This window comes from Tursiops truncatus, chromosome 11 (assembly GCF_011762595.2).
Source record: "Tursiops truncatus isolate mTurTru1 chromosome 11, mTurTru1.mat.Y, whole genome shotgun sequence".
Taxonomy (NCBI): domain Eukaryota; kingdom Metazoa; phylum Chordata; class Mammalia; order Artiodactyla; family Delphinidae; genus Tursiops; species Tursiops truncatus.
In genome coordinates this window covers 20,460,819-20,477,142 of record NC_047044.1, presented here as the reverse complement: position 1 = coordinate 20,477,142, position 16,324 = coordinate 20,460,819, and the positions used below count along the sequence as shown (strand labels likewise).

Genomic DNA, 16,324 nt, shown 5'->3' with positions numbered 1-16,324 from the left:
GTTGTCAGTTAATGGACTTAGAAGGCATTTAAAGATTTTCATCCCCAGTGAAATGTGTCCCTTGAATAGCCCCTAAGTGAAGATTCCCAGTATCAACTACTTTGATGGGGGTGATCTTTAAAATCAAGAGTGTGGGATCTGCCATCTGGTTCTGGCTTTATTCACTGGCTGGATAATCACCCTTTTGGGTCTCTTTTGTGATGTGTAAAACGCGAATGGTACCTGTTCAGTCTGCTTCACAGAGATGCTATTTGATATGTGCCCTTGGAGAAAAAACATTTCAGGGGTACAGATACCTGAGGTAGCATAATCATTTAAAAGTCTGCTGTGGTATTTGCTCCCTCTAATGGTTGGCTGTGAGTGGGTGAGAATCTGGTCACTTGGAAGCCAGATGTTTTCATCAGCAGAAATCAGAGGGAACAGGGCGGTAGCCAGGGGGGGGAAACCATGGCTTGAAAACCACTTTGGAGACGGTGTCATTTCCCTTGCCTTGGTATCATCGTGTGCCCTAGCCAGAGTGACACACGTGTGTCATGATGCCCCAGCACCTTGAGAACTTTCATGTCTCAACTTGAAAAGAGACATGAAAGTTAAACAGCATGCCATCTGCTGAGAGCCTGCTTGGGGAAGGTGTGAGGGGCAGGAAGCAAATCGTGCCGTTGGGCTCTCTGTGTACGGTCCATCCCCTGGGATGCACTGTCACCCCTCGCTCAAAGCTAACTATAGCTACAGCTCTTCCCAGACCTCAGATGGGGAGATTTTCCAAGCACACAATGAGTTTCTGGAATCTGCAGGATGGACAAAGTTAAGGTCTCCGCTGCTTTGCTTAAGGGACTGTCCACTTCCTTTCCAGAGCCTTCCAGCCTTGTTCTGTTCCTTGGTCATTCACTGGCATGTGTAGACATATGACTCACAGCTGTGATATCATGGACAATCATATCAAAGCCCCTTGGTGAAATCCCAAGAGCACTGAGTCTCGACTCTCTTCTTTCTGTCTGTTGAGTGGGAGTTTCGTGAGTGCAGTGAGCATGCCTGCAGTGTGGGGGTCATATTTACGGCTCTGTGGAGACTTCCCTCCCGTGTTTTGGGGCAATGCTGACGTGCTGTACCCTTTGGTCTTGCCTTTCATGTACCACAGGATCGATAAACAAATAAGCAGTTTTCGGAGATGGTTACCTAAGAAGCCAATGAGGCTGGACAAGGAGACACTGCCAGACCTGGAGGAGAATGACTGCTACACTGCCCCTTTCAGCCAGCAAAGGATCCACCAGTGAGTGTTTCCCGTGAAAGCCCTTGTCTTACTAAGGACATGCAGCTGTGGTAGAGCCCTCTCTGCGCGCCTTTGATTCCTTGGCCCGTGGAAGGAACAGCGTAGTGCCCTTCTCCCCTGACAGTCCTGTGAGTGTTCATATCCCTTTTATATTAGTCAGGGTAAGCAAACTGCTCTAACAGACAATCCCCACGTCTCAGCGACTTAACACAATTGAACGCTCATCCGTGTGTGTGTGTTGGTGAACCACATTCTGCGTGGTGATTCAGAGACCCAGACCTCTGTCTTGTGGCTTCGCCAAAGCCCAGTGCTTGGAGCCCCCTGAAGGCTCATCTGCCTTAAGCCAGCAGGTAAGGAAGCTGGTCTACACCTTGCCCTATTAAAAAGAGGGATTGTTGAGTTAAAAAAAAAAAAAAAAAACTCAGTTCACCTTTCAGCTCCCCTTTCTTTAAAAACTCACCAAGTTGCCCCAGGAAAAGCCACAAAACCTAGCAGCTGGCTTCCTGGCTCATCTGTCAGTCTCTGAACAGTAATTTGTCACTTTTTACATGTGTGGTTGGGGGAGGGAGGTTAGCCAAGTAATTGAGTGTTTGAGGAATTGTGAAAGTGATAAAGAATTAACTCTGAAGCTTCTGATTTGACAAGAAATCATGGCCGGATGGCAGGGTCGGTGGTAGGAGAGAAAACCATGCCAAAGACGATAAACAACCAGGCAAAGACAGCCTCTTAAAAGGAGGATAAATCAAGTCAGCCTGGCCTTGATCCCAGCCAGGCTTCAGGAATTCCTGGCTCTCCCTGTTCCAGCCATATAACAACAGCCTCAGTAAAAATGACTTGCCTGAAGGGAAGAAAAGGGGTGACAGATTTTAAAAAAAATAGGTTGCCAACTTTGACAAAAAAATAAACCAAGTGGCAGTTGCAGGGAGTGCAAGCTGGGGGCACATTTCAGCAACAGAAAATCAGTTAAAGCCTGTGGGCTTCTAGAGGGCGAAGGAGAGAAGAAAAATCAAAGAATAGATGCTCTGCATCAAAACGTATAATGCACGGGAAGCAACTCCATTAAACTACTGAAATAGCCAAACTTTGGATCCGCACAGGTTAGATTGATGCCAAACAAGCCCCATTATGTGAATGTTTAATAGGGTTATTGAAGAAGACGTGAAACTCAGAGCCCACCCTCAAAATTCTAGTTAAATCCTCCATGGGAAATAAGAACTGAGCGAGATTTCATGTAAAGTCAGAGATCAGGACCTAGCATGTTTTCTGAAAAGAAAAAGACAGATGAAAGCTGATGTGTTTCCACTCTTAATTTAAACCCTCACTGTGCCTGTGTTGTTCATCTTGAAGTTTCTTACACAAGTGGTTGTTTGTTTTTAAATCCTCCTGGAGTAGAGTCTGGTGTACGTGCAGGTTTTCACTTTGCTTCTTACCTGCTCGAGAGAGTGCCTAGCACAGTGTAGGAGGGTCTCAAAAATTTTAGACGGATGGATGGGTGGAAGAATCAATGAAATATATGTTGTGTGCCTGGGGTTTGTTTTACTTCAAAGGGACACAGGTAAATGGAAGAGGAAGATTTCCTACTCATTTTCATGCTGGTTATGTTTCCTCATGTTCTGGCTTTAGAACAAAGTTTCTCAGGAGGGTTCTCAAAATCTGAAGCACCTGGGCACCCATCAGGATCTTTAGGGACTAGAACTGAGAATCATACCTTTACAGGTATTTTAAACTATATAATAAATGAGAGATGGTAGCATGTGGGATGGCGGCATTCAGCCATCTCTCACGTATATTTGAGAAGGTTTTTTGACATGTTTTGGTATTCACTCACTGAATTATTGATTCATTCAGCGGTCACTAATTTGATGCCTGCTTCTTGCCAGACACTGTCTTGGTACAGGGGATATAAAGATAAATCAGACACAGCCTTGACCTTACCTAGTAAATAGATCATTTTATTTTACTTTAAATTATCTTGCAGTTTAGTTGATTTACGATGTTGTGTTAGTTTCAGGGGTACAGCATAGTAATGCAGTACATATATTCATTCTTTTTCAGATTCTTTTCCCATAAAGGTTATTACAGAATATTGAGGAGAGTTCCCTGTGCTATGCAGTAGGTCCTTGTTGGTTATCTGTTTTATATATAGTAGTGTGTATATATTAATCCCAAGCTCCTGATTTATCCCTCCCCCACCCCCCTTTCCCCTTTGGTAACCATAAGTTTGTTTTCAAAATGCGTGAGTCTGTTTCTGTTTTGTAAATAAGTTCATTCATATCATTTTAAAAATTAGGTTCCCCTAATTTTATGATATGAGTGATATCATATGATATCACATCACATGATATGAGTGATATCATATGATACTTGTCTTTCTCTGTCTGACTTACTTCACTTAGTATGATCATCTCTAGGTCCATCCATGTTGCCGCCCATGGCATTATTTTGTTCTTTTTATGGCTGAGGAGTATTCTTCTTTATCCATTCCTCTGAGAGTACACCATTTTAAATAATTGTAGACAGTATGTTGGGTGTGACTTAAAAGAGGGAGTGCTCCATCCTCCAGATTTGGAAGGAGGTTGATAGAGATGAGGGTGGGTCACAAGAAGAAAATGCTTGAGATGGGTCTTGAAGGATGACAGGTGTCCAGGTAGGTAAGGGAGAAGCACATCCTAAAAAGAGAGAATAACATGTGTATAAAAGTATAAAAACACGAGCTTCCCTGGTGGCGCAGTGGTTGAGAGTCCGCCTGCCGATGCAGGGGACGAGGGGTCGTGCCCCGGTCCGGGAAGATCCCACATGCTGCGGAGCGGCTGGGCCCGTGAGCCGTGGCTGCTGAGCCTGCGCGTCCGGAGCCTGTGCTCCGCAACGGGAGAGGCCACAGCAGTGAGAGGCCCACGGACCACAGAAAAAAAAAAATATATATATATATATATATATATATATATATAAATATATATATATAAAGACATGAAACAGAATGGGGTGCTTGAAAAACCACAAGTAGTTTTCTGTGAAAAAGCCTGGCATTATTGTTTGAAAAAAGAGAGTGATCGGTGGAAAATGAGCTTTCAAGATAGGAGAACTAAGGAGGAAAAAGCAGAGGGACTGTTGGAACAAAGCAAACCTAAGAACCAGACCTCAGTGGGACCAAGAGAATAGTGTAGGCAGTTCTGTTGTGCCATTGGGAGGTGAAAAATTGAACAAGTGCCTTGAATGTTATGGGCGGGGGGATTTCTTTCTCTTTGAAAATGGTCATGCTACGTGGACAACATCTCTTTAATGATAGTATAAAAGTAAGACGTGAAGAACACTGGCTGTCAAGTTGGAAACAGTTGTTTGGTACAATTAGAAAAGGGTTTCCCTAGGATGGTTCGAGAGTGATTTTAGTGGCTTTAAAGTAATCAGAAGTAACTGGTTAATGAGCTCTGGGATTTATAACATGATCTCTTGGTTTTCCAAATGCAGTCAGAAATCTCATGTGACTTCTCAGTTTTGCAGAGTGTTTGATATTGTGTTAATCTAGGAATAAAAAAGGATAATAGAAATTTAGGGGTGTGTGTACATGAATGTAGGAGAAAGAGAAGACAATTGGAAATTTAACAAATAATGACCAAAATGGAAAAGAGCCTTAAGAATACTCTGCTCTCAGGATAAAACCCAGAATCCTAGCTTGGCCCACCAGCTCCTGCTTCTGTGGGCTTTGGCCGCGCTGAGCTGCTTTGACCTCATTAACTCTCTGTGCACTCTTGTCTCCTGTCTACACGTGCTCTTCCCTTGCCTGGAATACCCTTTCCCTTAGGCTCCCTTCTTGCATGTTGCATCAGAGACGTTTCCTCCAGAAAACCTCCCATAATTTCCAACCTTCACCCCCGATTCTGGGTGGGGGGCACTCTTCTATGTCTAAGTAATAATTTTTTTCCTATCGTAGCTCTTAACAGTATCACCCGTTTTCATAGCTTTCTCCTAGACCATAAGCTCCTTGAAAGACTGTCTGCATCACCACTGTGAGTCCCATAGTTGGTACTTAATAATGATTTGTTAAATGAGAAAATAGATGAATACATAGAAATGAAAATAGGAGAATCATATTATGAGCAAAGAATAAAGATGATGTGAAGTTAGTTCACTGCATACTCATCTCAAACCAAACTCGACATTTTCTCCTCAAACGTGGTCCACCTTCATTAGCCCCTGTCCCGTAATGGCACTAATTTTTGTCCAGTTGCAGAAACCAAGGCCTGAAAGCTATTCTAGACACCTCCCTCACCTCCGCTTCCCACATCTAATACATCTCCAAAGGCTGATGATTTTATGTGCTAAGTGTCCCTTTAATCCAGCCATCTCTGCCACCATGCTCTCACCTCTAAAACCCAGAAATAATATAACAGGTTCCCGGGCTCTACCCTTGCCTACCTCCATTCCATTCTCTTAAGTGAGTACAGAATGAGGTTTTAAAGATGCACGACTGGGCTTCCCTGGTGGCGCAGTGGTTGAGAGTCCGCCTGCCGATGCAGGGGACGCAGGTTCATGCCCCGGTCCGGGAGGATCCCACATGCCGTGGAGCGGCTGGGCCCATGAGCCATGGCCACTGAGCCTGCGCGTCCAGAGCCTGTGCTCTGCAGCGGGAGAGGCCACAACAGTGAGAGGCCCACGTACTGCAAAAGAAAAGAAAAAAAAGAAAGATGCACGACTAATCATGTCACTTCACCCAGTTTAAAAACCTTAGAACAAATATGAAAATTATTGAGAATGACCTACAAGGCCTTGAATGACCTGGCCATGCTGCCAACTCTTCTCCAGCCTTATCTGCCTTCACTGCCTTCCACCCCTCACTTCTTATGATCCAGACACATACAGCCTCCCTCAGTTCTTTGGATGTACTCTGCCTCAGGACATTTGCACATGATGTTTCCTTTCCTAGCATTCTCTTCCCGTTCCTTCCCCCCTTCCCCAAGTTTATTCTTATTCATCCTTCAAAACTCAGCTCCAGAGACTTCCCTGGGAAGCCTTCCTCCCATCCTTCCAAAGACCAGGTCTCTTTGCTTTAGCAGAATGTTTCCCATGTAACATTTTTAATATATTAGATTTTATAATTATTTGGGTGTTATATGATTAATGCCTCACTCTCCAGGTAAACTTTGAACTCCGTGGAGGCATAGGCCATGTCTGTTTCTGCTCACAGTTATATCTCCAATACTTAACACAATGCTTAGCGTACAGTAGATGCTTCATACTTGTCTATTAAATGAAGTAAGGATCAAAGTAATAAAGATAACATGGAGTAATCATAATTTTTTGAACTGCATTGTACAAAAGAATTCAAACTTGAGACTCAAAACACAAATAGCCTAGCTTTCTAGTTTCTAGTTAGTTCAAACAAATACCCATGTTGGGAAGCAATAAAAGCAAACCTGTGGGTACACATCTTTATATAAATCAACGTATAGTGCCGTCAGTCACTTTATATGGTGTCACCGAAGGTGGTCCTACAGATGGGAAAACTTTATTAGATGCCAGATGCTATTTTAAAGACTTTAATCCTCACAGCAACCTGATGGGAGAGGAGGTATTATTATCACCATTCAACAGAGGAAGAAATCAAGGCACAAAGAGGTTAAGGAACCTGCAGTAGGTTACACAGCTAGACTAGTCCACCTGCCTGAACAACCCCCAAGTATCAGTGGTTTAACTCTGTAGAAGTCTGTCTGTTGTTCACATCATGGTCTAGTGCGGGTCACCACATGGAGGGAGGTGCATTGTCCCTTCTCCATACAGACATTCGGGTACCCAGGCTACTTCTGTCTGGTGACTCTGCCATCCCCTAAATCCCTTCCATCTGGTTTACCAAAGGGGGTGGGGAAGAGAGATGAGTGATTTTGTAGGAAGTTTTATGGGCCAGTTTTAGAAGTGGGGTACAGCACTTTTGCCCACATTTCATGGGCCAGAGCTCTTCAGGTAGCGACCCCTAACTCGAGGGATGCTAACATAAATACCTGTGTGCCCAGGAGGAAAAGGGAAATAGGTTTGCTGAATAACTAGACAGTGATGGATCAGGAATTCAGATTCAGCCAGAGAGGCACTAGGTCCCACACTGTTCAACATCGTGCTCCGCTGCAGGATGTCTCAGCCTCGGCACTTTGGTATTTTGGGCTGAATAACTCTGCTGTGGGGGCCTGTCCTGTGCATTGCAGGATGGTTCATATTATCCATGGCTTCTATCCATCAGATGCTAATAGCAATTTCCTGCCTCTCCCCTTAGTTGTGAAAATCAAAAACGTCTCCAGACAGTGGCACGTTTTCCCTTGTGGTGGTTGGTAGATTGAATACAAGATCCCACCCCCTCCCTCCTTGAGAACTGTCTCTCTACTGTCTTTTATCACATGGCACCCTTCAGGCAGGCCCACCCACTCTCTGAGATAAATTCAACTCTGGTTGAAGCTGATGGCTGTGACGGACAAGTCCATTCGGGAATGAATTTCTTCCTCTTCTCCTCCTTGCCTGTGAGTGTTGGCCTTCTTCAGTAGCACTGCCCTTCATTCTTAAAATGGCATCAGCAGTAATACCCTTGAGGCAATTACCTTCTAAGGTCGATACTCATAATAAACTTTTTCTACTGGGAGACAGAGAAAAGGAAATGTGCGAACAAGTGTCATGTCACTTTTTGTAATATAAAAATACGGTGTATTCTTTCAAGAAATAGATCAATTCTAAAATGCCTTTCAGAAAAATATTTGTGTAAGGTACAGAGAAAAATGTTCCTTCCTGAAATTGAAATTTTCTATCATTACCATTATTTTATTTTGATGAAAATCCATAAAAAGTGAGGTGAAATTAAATACTGATCACTTCCTAATGGAAGAATCTGAAATGTTTGTTTGTTGTGTGTGCGTGTGTTTAAATAAATATTCCTTCATTCCCATGCTCCACGCCTGTTGTTGTTCTGGGGGCTTGGGAATCAACAGTGGATAAATAGGCCGAGATTCCTGCCCTCCTGGAGCTTCCATTTTAGCTGGAGGTGACCAACACTAAGTTATAAACCAGTGGGTCTCAATCAGGAGAGTGATTTGGCAACGTCTGGAAACATTTTTGGTGATCCCAACCTAGGATGAGGGCTGCTACTGGCATCTAAGGGGTGGTATGGTATCTAAGGGGTGCTACTGATATCTAAGGGGTGCTACTGGTATCTAAGGGCGGGGATGCTGCTTGACATCCTTCAGTACGCGGCAGCCCCACAACAAAGGATTATCCAGCCCTGGAGGTCACTAGTGCTGACGTAAAACTTTTTTGGAGTCTAGTCGATTTACGATGTTGTGTTAGTTTCATGTGTACAGCATAGTGATTCAGTTATACATATACATATACTTGGAATGGAATTTCCTCACTTGCCTTTCTCCCCCTGCTAGACTGAGCCACTGAGTGCAGGAACCGTGTGCCTGGCGGCCAGCGGCACCCGGGGCTCGATCGTAGGACCAAAAGAAAAGGAGAGGAATCAGCAGAGTTGGCATTCTTGCCACCCCTGGAGGACAGAGCCTGGGCTCTGGAGTCAAGTTCGCTCATCTCCTAAAGCCAGGACACCCAGAGGAAGGGTTGAAAAACATAAATAGTATGTCATAAAACATAAACATCAAACATCAAGAGTCAGTGGTGGTGTCCGTGTTCAGCCTGAAATTACCCCTGGCTTGCTGATTTCTTTTTTGTCTCAATTCTGCTGAATGACCATTTTTCCTCTCCGTTAAATTCTGATGTCAGGACTAATGCCTGACCCCAAGATATTTAACTCATGCCTCAGACATTTTAATTTCATGTGTCATGTGCATATATGAAAAGGACAGTATAAAAAGACCACTTGACATGAAATTGGCTTACATGCCTTTTCTCCCCCTCTAGACGTTGAGCTAGGAAATCGTTTAACAGTCTAGGGAGTAACAGAATGGCACACCTCTTGGTGCCCAAGAAAGCACTAACCATGGAAATCTGGGTGCTGGGCCAGCAAGGGCTGGTAAGGACAGGAGAAAGTTGCTGAAGGGGATGGGGGGTGCAAGTTTCTCTGTAACTGCCCCCCCACCCCACGCCTTTTTTTTAACATCTTTATTGGAGTATAATTGCTTTACAATGTTGTGTTAGTTTTTGCTAGATAACAAAGTGAATCAGTTGTACGTATACTTATATCCCCATATCCCCTCCCTCTTGCATCTCCCTCCCACCCTCCCTATCCCACCCCTCAAGGTGGTCACAAAGCACTGAGCTGATCTCCCTGTGCTATGCGGCTGCTTCCCACTAGCTAACTATTTTACATTTGGTAGTGTATATATGTCCATACCACTCTCTCACTTCGTCCCAGCTTACCCTTCCCCCTCCCCGTGTCCTCAAGTCCATTCTCTACGTCTGCGTCTTTATTCCTGTCCTGCCCCTAGGTTCATCAGAACACTTTTTGTTTTTTTTAAGATTCCCTATATATGTGTTAGCATACAGTATTTGTTTTTCTCTTTCATGACTTCACTCTCTATGACAGACTCTAGGTCCATCCACCTCACTACAAATAACTCAATTTCGTTTATTTTTATGGCTGAGTAATATTCCATTGTATATATGTGTCACATCTTTATCCACTCAACTGTTGATGGACACTTAGATGTAATCCCCCTTTGATTACATAATCACTTGAACCTTCCTGTCAACCGAATAGGCCAGCAGACCATGGCAGTGAGGTGTGGACAAGAGTGGTCAGCCAAACGGCAGTCTTCAAGTAGGAGCGGTAGCCATTGCAAGATAAGGGTGACAAGCGCCCACTGTTAAAAAACAATCCTGTGTTCCAGAATTATAATGTAGACGCATTACAACTCTGAGTGTACAGGCAGTATGATGAAGGTCAGAGAGACTAAGTGGCTTGCTCAAGGTCACTCCAGTCCATGGCAGACTAGTGAACAGGAGAGAAGTGTGTTTTCTCCACAGTGCTGCCACCTCAGGTATGTGCCACGTGAACGGGGCCAAAGTACATAGAGTTTTTCAGCCATATTACGCTAGCGCGAGCCTGTAAATATAAAAATATTGGATCGCCTTTGGAGTTTATGGTTGAAGCATTTGAAGTGGGGTAAAGAGAGAAAGAAAATAAAATGGTAAAATATAAGTAAATATTCAAGCCAAGGAAAATATCTTTTAGAGTAGGCATTCAAGTTTGGGGGAAAAAATAGGCTCAGATTTGCAGACCTTGATGGCCTATATATCTGTAATGGTTGACAAATAAGCCAGTACATTGGGCCCTGAGTCTAGTGGGCAGAGCAGAGGGAGAAATCTGCTTAGCAATCCCTCAGAGAAGTAGTGCATTTCCTAGCATTTTCCTAGCATTTGCAAGAAATAAAGTTCTTGCACAGGGAAGGGGGGGCTCTGAGTGAAGTATCCTCAGCGACGTCCTAGCGCAAACTCCTGCTAGGGCTTCTCCAGGGACTGTTTCTGGCAGGCCCCTCAGTGTGGTTCTGGAGAATTAATTGCTCACGGACATAACCTTCTGTAGGAGTTTAGGCACGTCTTCAGCAGAAGGCTACAGTCTACCCTAAACTAACCTCATTGTAAATCTCTGTTGTTTGAACTACACTCTACAAAAATTAAAGTTGAGAACTTATTAAAAAGCAGATAGCCTCACATTCCGTTTGAACATATATTCATGCTTGAGAAGCAATAAAAGCAAACCTATGGGTAGGCATGTTTATAAGCCAATGCATGATGCCGTTTGGTCGTTTTATGTGTATTGTCGTTTTATGTGTATTTTGTTTACCAGCCGTGATTGTATGGGCACCTGAAATTTGATCCCACAGAGGACTCTCCTGCACTAGCCACCTGAGGGGCCCAAGGTTGTCAGCATTAGGGACAGTCATTTTATCGAAGAATTATAGTTCAGGAGACCCCTCTCAAACTCAATTTCCGAGAAGGCAATTCAACACAACAGTAGGGAGTTTACTGAAGGAATAATGACATCTCATATTTCTATGGTGCTTACTAGGTTGCAAGTACTTCACAGTTACAAATTCATTAGCCCTGTGAATAAGGTATAGCCATTATCCCCATTTTATAGAGGAGGAAACGGAGGCACAGAGAAGTGAAGTAACTTGCCCAAGGTTACACAGTTGGTAAGTGGCAGGGCTTGGATTCTCAGGTCCCATATTCTGGCTCCAGTCTTATCCTCTTAACATTATGTATTATGTATTTGTGGCTGCTGTAAAATATTACATAAATTCCACGGCTTAAAACAGCACAAATTGTTTTACGGTTCTATAGGTTAGAAGTCCAACATGGGTCTCACTGGGCTAAAATCAAGATGTGGAAGGGCTGCATTCTCTTCTAGAGGCTCTGGGGGAGAATCTGTTTCCTTTGCCTTTAACAGCTTCTAGAGACTGCTGCATTCCTTGGCCTCATGGCCCTCCCTGTCTTTCATCTTCAAAGCCAGCAACAGTCCTTCTCACATCACTTTATTTCACTCCTTGCCTCTGTCCTTACATCTCCTTCTCTGACGCTTCTGCCTTTCTCTTCCATCTTGAAGGGCCCTTGTAATTACACTGGTCCCACCTGGATAATCCAGGCTAATCTCCCTGTTTTGTTTTGTTTTGTTTTGTTTTTGCGGTATGCGGGCCTCTCACTGTTGTGGCCTCTCCGGTTGCGGAGCACAGGCTCCGGACGTGCAGGCTCAGCGGCCATGGCTCACGGGCCCAGCCGCTCCGCGGCATGTGGGATCTTCCCGGACCGGGGCACGAACCCGTGTCCCCTGCATCGGCAGGCGGACTCTCAACCACTGCGCCACCAGGAAAGCCCCCTAATCTCCCTGTTTTAAAGGCAGCTGATTAGCAACCTTAATTCCCTTTTGCTACGTAGCTTAACATGATCACATGTTATAGGAATTAGGATGGACATCTTAGGGGACTGTTATCCTGCCTATAGCTCAGCTATGTGAATGTGCCAATCCGTAAAGCCCCAAGGATCTAGAACAGGTAAGTTCTGATGGGGGAAAGAAGGAAGAAAGGAAGGGCTGGAGGGTTTGGGCAGTAGGATTTGGAGACATTCAATGAAATGATATGTAAAATACTTAGCCTGGTACCTGGCCCATCGTAAAGCACTCAGTAATTGATAGCTATTATTATTTTTATTATTAATACTAACAGTATTAGTAGTTAGTATTACTACTACTATGAACCAGGAGTACAGTGAGAATCCTTCAGAGAATCTCTAAAGACTTGCAGTTGGTGTATAAAGGGAAGGTTTGAGGTACAAACAGTGATTTTTGCAATGGTAAATATATGACCCGAACTGGAATAACATTACTTTTTTTTTTAGCATTACTTTTAAACTAAATTCCACTCAGTGTTCCAGATATGGACTGAATGTTTGTGTCCCCCAAAATATACACGTTGAAATCTAATCCCCAAGGCGATGGTATTAGGAGGTGGGACCTTTGGGAGGTGATTAGGTCATGATGCCCCAATGAAGGGGATTTGTGCCCTTCAGAGATCTAGCTCACCATCTTTCCACCAGGTGGGGATACAGTGAGAAGTCTACAACCGGCAAGGTGGGCCCTCCCTGGACCTTGGTCACGCTAGCATCCTGATCTCAGATTTCCAGCCTCCTGGAAATAAATTTCAGTCGTTTATAAGCCGCCCAGTCTATGGTAGTTTGTTATAGCAGCCCTGGACTAAGCCAGGCTGTATTCCCATTTCACGTTTGTTTATCAGTAACATGTGCGTATTTGTTTTCTAAACCTCTCAGCCTGGCTATCTAAAGATACTGATTTTTCTAGCGTGTGCCTTTTACTGTATTTTCTTTTCAGCGTTTGGAGGTTTTGTGTTGTTTTCATTGATCTGAAATCTTGAGAGAGTCCTTTAGGCAGAGAGAGACTGAGATGGATTTCAGTAGGATTAATGTTCTTTTAGCGCCCCCGTGACTTACAGCTGTCTCGGAGCGCTTGTTGTAGAACAGACACGTATTCTGCATCCGTCTCCTCAATGTGCAGGTTGCTGGTATTGATCCATAGAGTCAGGGGAAACAGATCTTTCCTGGAAAGTTTTAAACTGAGATGAAAGCGAAACAAGCTGCATAGCCTGAGATTTGTGCTTCTTGATGGCGTGGCTCCTTTTAGGTAGCGCATAACTTAGTGACTCCGGTTTTAAGGCGCAAAGAGGGCGCCTAGTCATGTGGGAAGCGTGTACCTTTGGGTGTCTGGAGATCCAGTGGTTAGTTAGCTGTGTTCTCTTAGTATTTGTGGGACCCACTTTGGACAATCCCTTAGAACTCTTTTATTGCCATTTATCCATCTGTAAATAGTTCTTTAACATTTATCAACTTATTCATTGAACAAATGTGAGAGGTCCGCGTACCGCAAAAAAAAAAAAAAAAAAAGACCTGGAAGTGGCCTTGGCGCTTTGGGGACGGGCTCTGGTGGGCACATGCCCTTGGCCTTGCCGACAGCTCACCTCATGAGGAGCAGGCAGCTGGGGGAGGCCAACGTCTGAGCCCTGTGAGGTCCTGGGCCTGGGCAAGGTACTTCTTACCTCTAAGAGTGGCACTAAGGAGGGGATCGAAGTTAAACCTGTGGCCTTTGGGAAGAGTGCTTTATTCAAATGACGGCTGATTCAGGACCATGTCTTAGAAGTGTTTTATCCTTGGGGGTACGCCCCATTCTTCTCATTTCCCACTTTGCTCACAGCACCCACACCATCAGTTTTGTGTTTCCCACTCCTGACTTAATGCTATCACCACTGCACGATGGTCACCTTCCTCACCGTCTGCCATCACCACCAAATCCTTTTGGTCCTAGTTCCTCCTTTCTGACCTCACTGCCACTGCCTTGGTTGAACTGGCCACCACGTCTTGGGTGAACAGTTATAAGTCTCCTCGCTCCTTCTGTCTCTCCCCGCTCCCCAGTCTGCTCACCACACTCATGTCACAGGTCATTGGCCAGGCTCTGGTCACCAGCCCGTACAGCGATTTGAACAATTCCCTTCCTCCGGAATCCACAGCCCACAGATTGGCTAGCAGAGCCTGGGCCGGATTCCTCCCTTTCCTCAGCTCCTTAGCCAGGCGCCCTCGGCAGGGAATTCCACGCACTGCCCCACGTGGCAGCACTGCTTCCTTGCTCAAGAGCTTTCAAAGATTCCCTACGTCCTTTGAGATCAAGTTCAAACTCCTTCGCATGGCACCTAAAGCAGCTTCCCCAGCTTCTCCCCTCCCACCTAGCCTCCCGGGCTGGATGATCCTACGACATGGCAGCGGGGGTTACCCGAATGCCTCGTGACCGATGCTCCCTCTTCCTGAGGTGGGCTCTCATTCTGCTCATTGCCTGGTGAAAGCCTTTTCTTCCCCCAGGAGCTAGTCCAGATACCGCTGTCTTTACGAGACCTCTTATGTCTCACGCAGACGGCATTAGAATTCTGGGCCCGTTAGCCTTTGTAAATGTTGTGACGATGGCACTGATTATATACAATTATTTGTTTCCATCCATGTCTGTGTGTGGCACAAAGCCCAATGCAGCAGCCAAAAGTAATTAGAAGGCAGCTCCAGCCTTTACTTGAGTTTCTCAAAGGACACAAAGAGAAGCCAAGTACGTGGTCCTCAGAAACTACTACTCATTCTCCTTCCTTCATACCATCCTGTACTCAGGTGTTGCCCTTTTTCTCCCCCGACAAACCCATTCCTCCTTCACCCCAGCCTGCACAGTTTTTCTTTCCTCTTCCTTTATTGTTCCTCTCCTCCTCACAAACCTCACTGCTCTCTCCCATCGCTTTCTTATGAGGACTGACATAGCTTCTCCACCAGGGGAAAAAAAGAATCCATCCTTTTCAGGAGAGGGTAAATTAGACCATAAATTACAGGATTGTCTTTGTTGGGTTAGAGACTGTGCCAGTCAGATTATGCTACGTTCTGCTGCAGTAACAAACAACCCTCAAATCTCAGTGTCTGGCTTATTTCTTGCTCACCTAACACATCAGCTGTGGGCCAACTGAGGCTCTTCCTCACAGGTCTCCTTTCTTATGAGATCTTGCCTGAAGAAGCGACCCGTGCCTAAGGCACGCATTCTCTCTCTCTCTTTTTAATTGAAGTAGAGTTGATTTACAATGTCATGTTAATTTCTGCTCTACAGCAACGTGACTCAGTTATACATACATATACGTTCTTTTTTATATTCTCTTCCATTATGGTTTTTCTCAGGATATTGAATATAGTTCTCCATACTATATAGTAGGACTTTGTTGTTTATCCATTCTACAATATATATATAATAGTTTGCATCTGCTAATCCCAAACTCCCAGCCCATCCCTCCCCCCCTCCCCTCCCCCTTGGCAACCACAAGTCTGTTCTCCATGTTTGTGAGTCTGTTTCTGTTTCGTAGATGGGTTCATTTGTGTCATGTTTTAGATTCCACATATAAGTGATATCGTATGGAATTTGTCTTGCTCTTTCTGACTTAACTTCACTTGGTAGGTAAGGCATGCGTTCTCATGACAGAAAATAAAAGGAATTGTCGAGCCACACGATGGCTCTTAAAATTCCTGCTCATATTTCATCTGCCAAACAAGTCTCACAGCCAAGCGTGGTAATAGGGAGAGGAATTATACTTCTCCCCAGGGAAGGGGGCTGTAGGCCCTTGATAATGGGTAGGGATATATAATCCTCACAAAGAGCAACCTTTTTTTTCCAATTAGGAAAAATAATGCAATTTACCTAGGAATAATAATAATAATGCAATTTACCTAGGAATAATAATAATGCAATTTACCTAGGAATAATAATAATAATGCAATTTACCTAGGAATAACCCACGTTAGTATTTTTTTTTTGTCCCATCACATTTATATAACACAGTAGTCTGTGAGCTCTTTCAGGGCTCAGATGATGTCTTATGCTGTTTTGTTTTGTTTTAGAAACCTTTTAGTTTTTTAGGAGAGGAAGTTTCCACGAAAGTTAGCAAAGATTCGGGCAGAAGAGAGAGAAACTCTGGGGGACAGAAATCAGACATGGGATTGGAAGTTTTCAAAATTCAACTTCATAGACCATCTTTTTTTTTTCTTTTT

General features: G+C 44.3%; 1 protein-coding gene across 1 annotated transcript in view; it reads left to right on the top strand.

The window, feature by feature from the left end:
• Positions 1 to 16,324, top strand: part of ANO4 (anoctamin 4) — a 440,366-nt gene that overhangs the window by 301,596 nt on the left and 122,446 nt on the right. Inside the window, exon 10 of the mRNA XM_073789215.1 lies at positions 1,139 to 1,270. Coding sequence (XP_073645316.1) covers positions 1,139 to 1,270 — 132 coding nt within the window. The remainder of the gene's footprint in view (positions 1 to 1,138; positions 1,271 to 16,324) is intronic.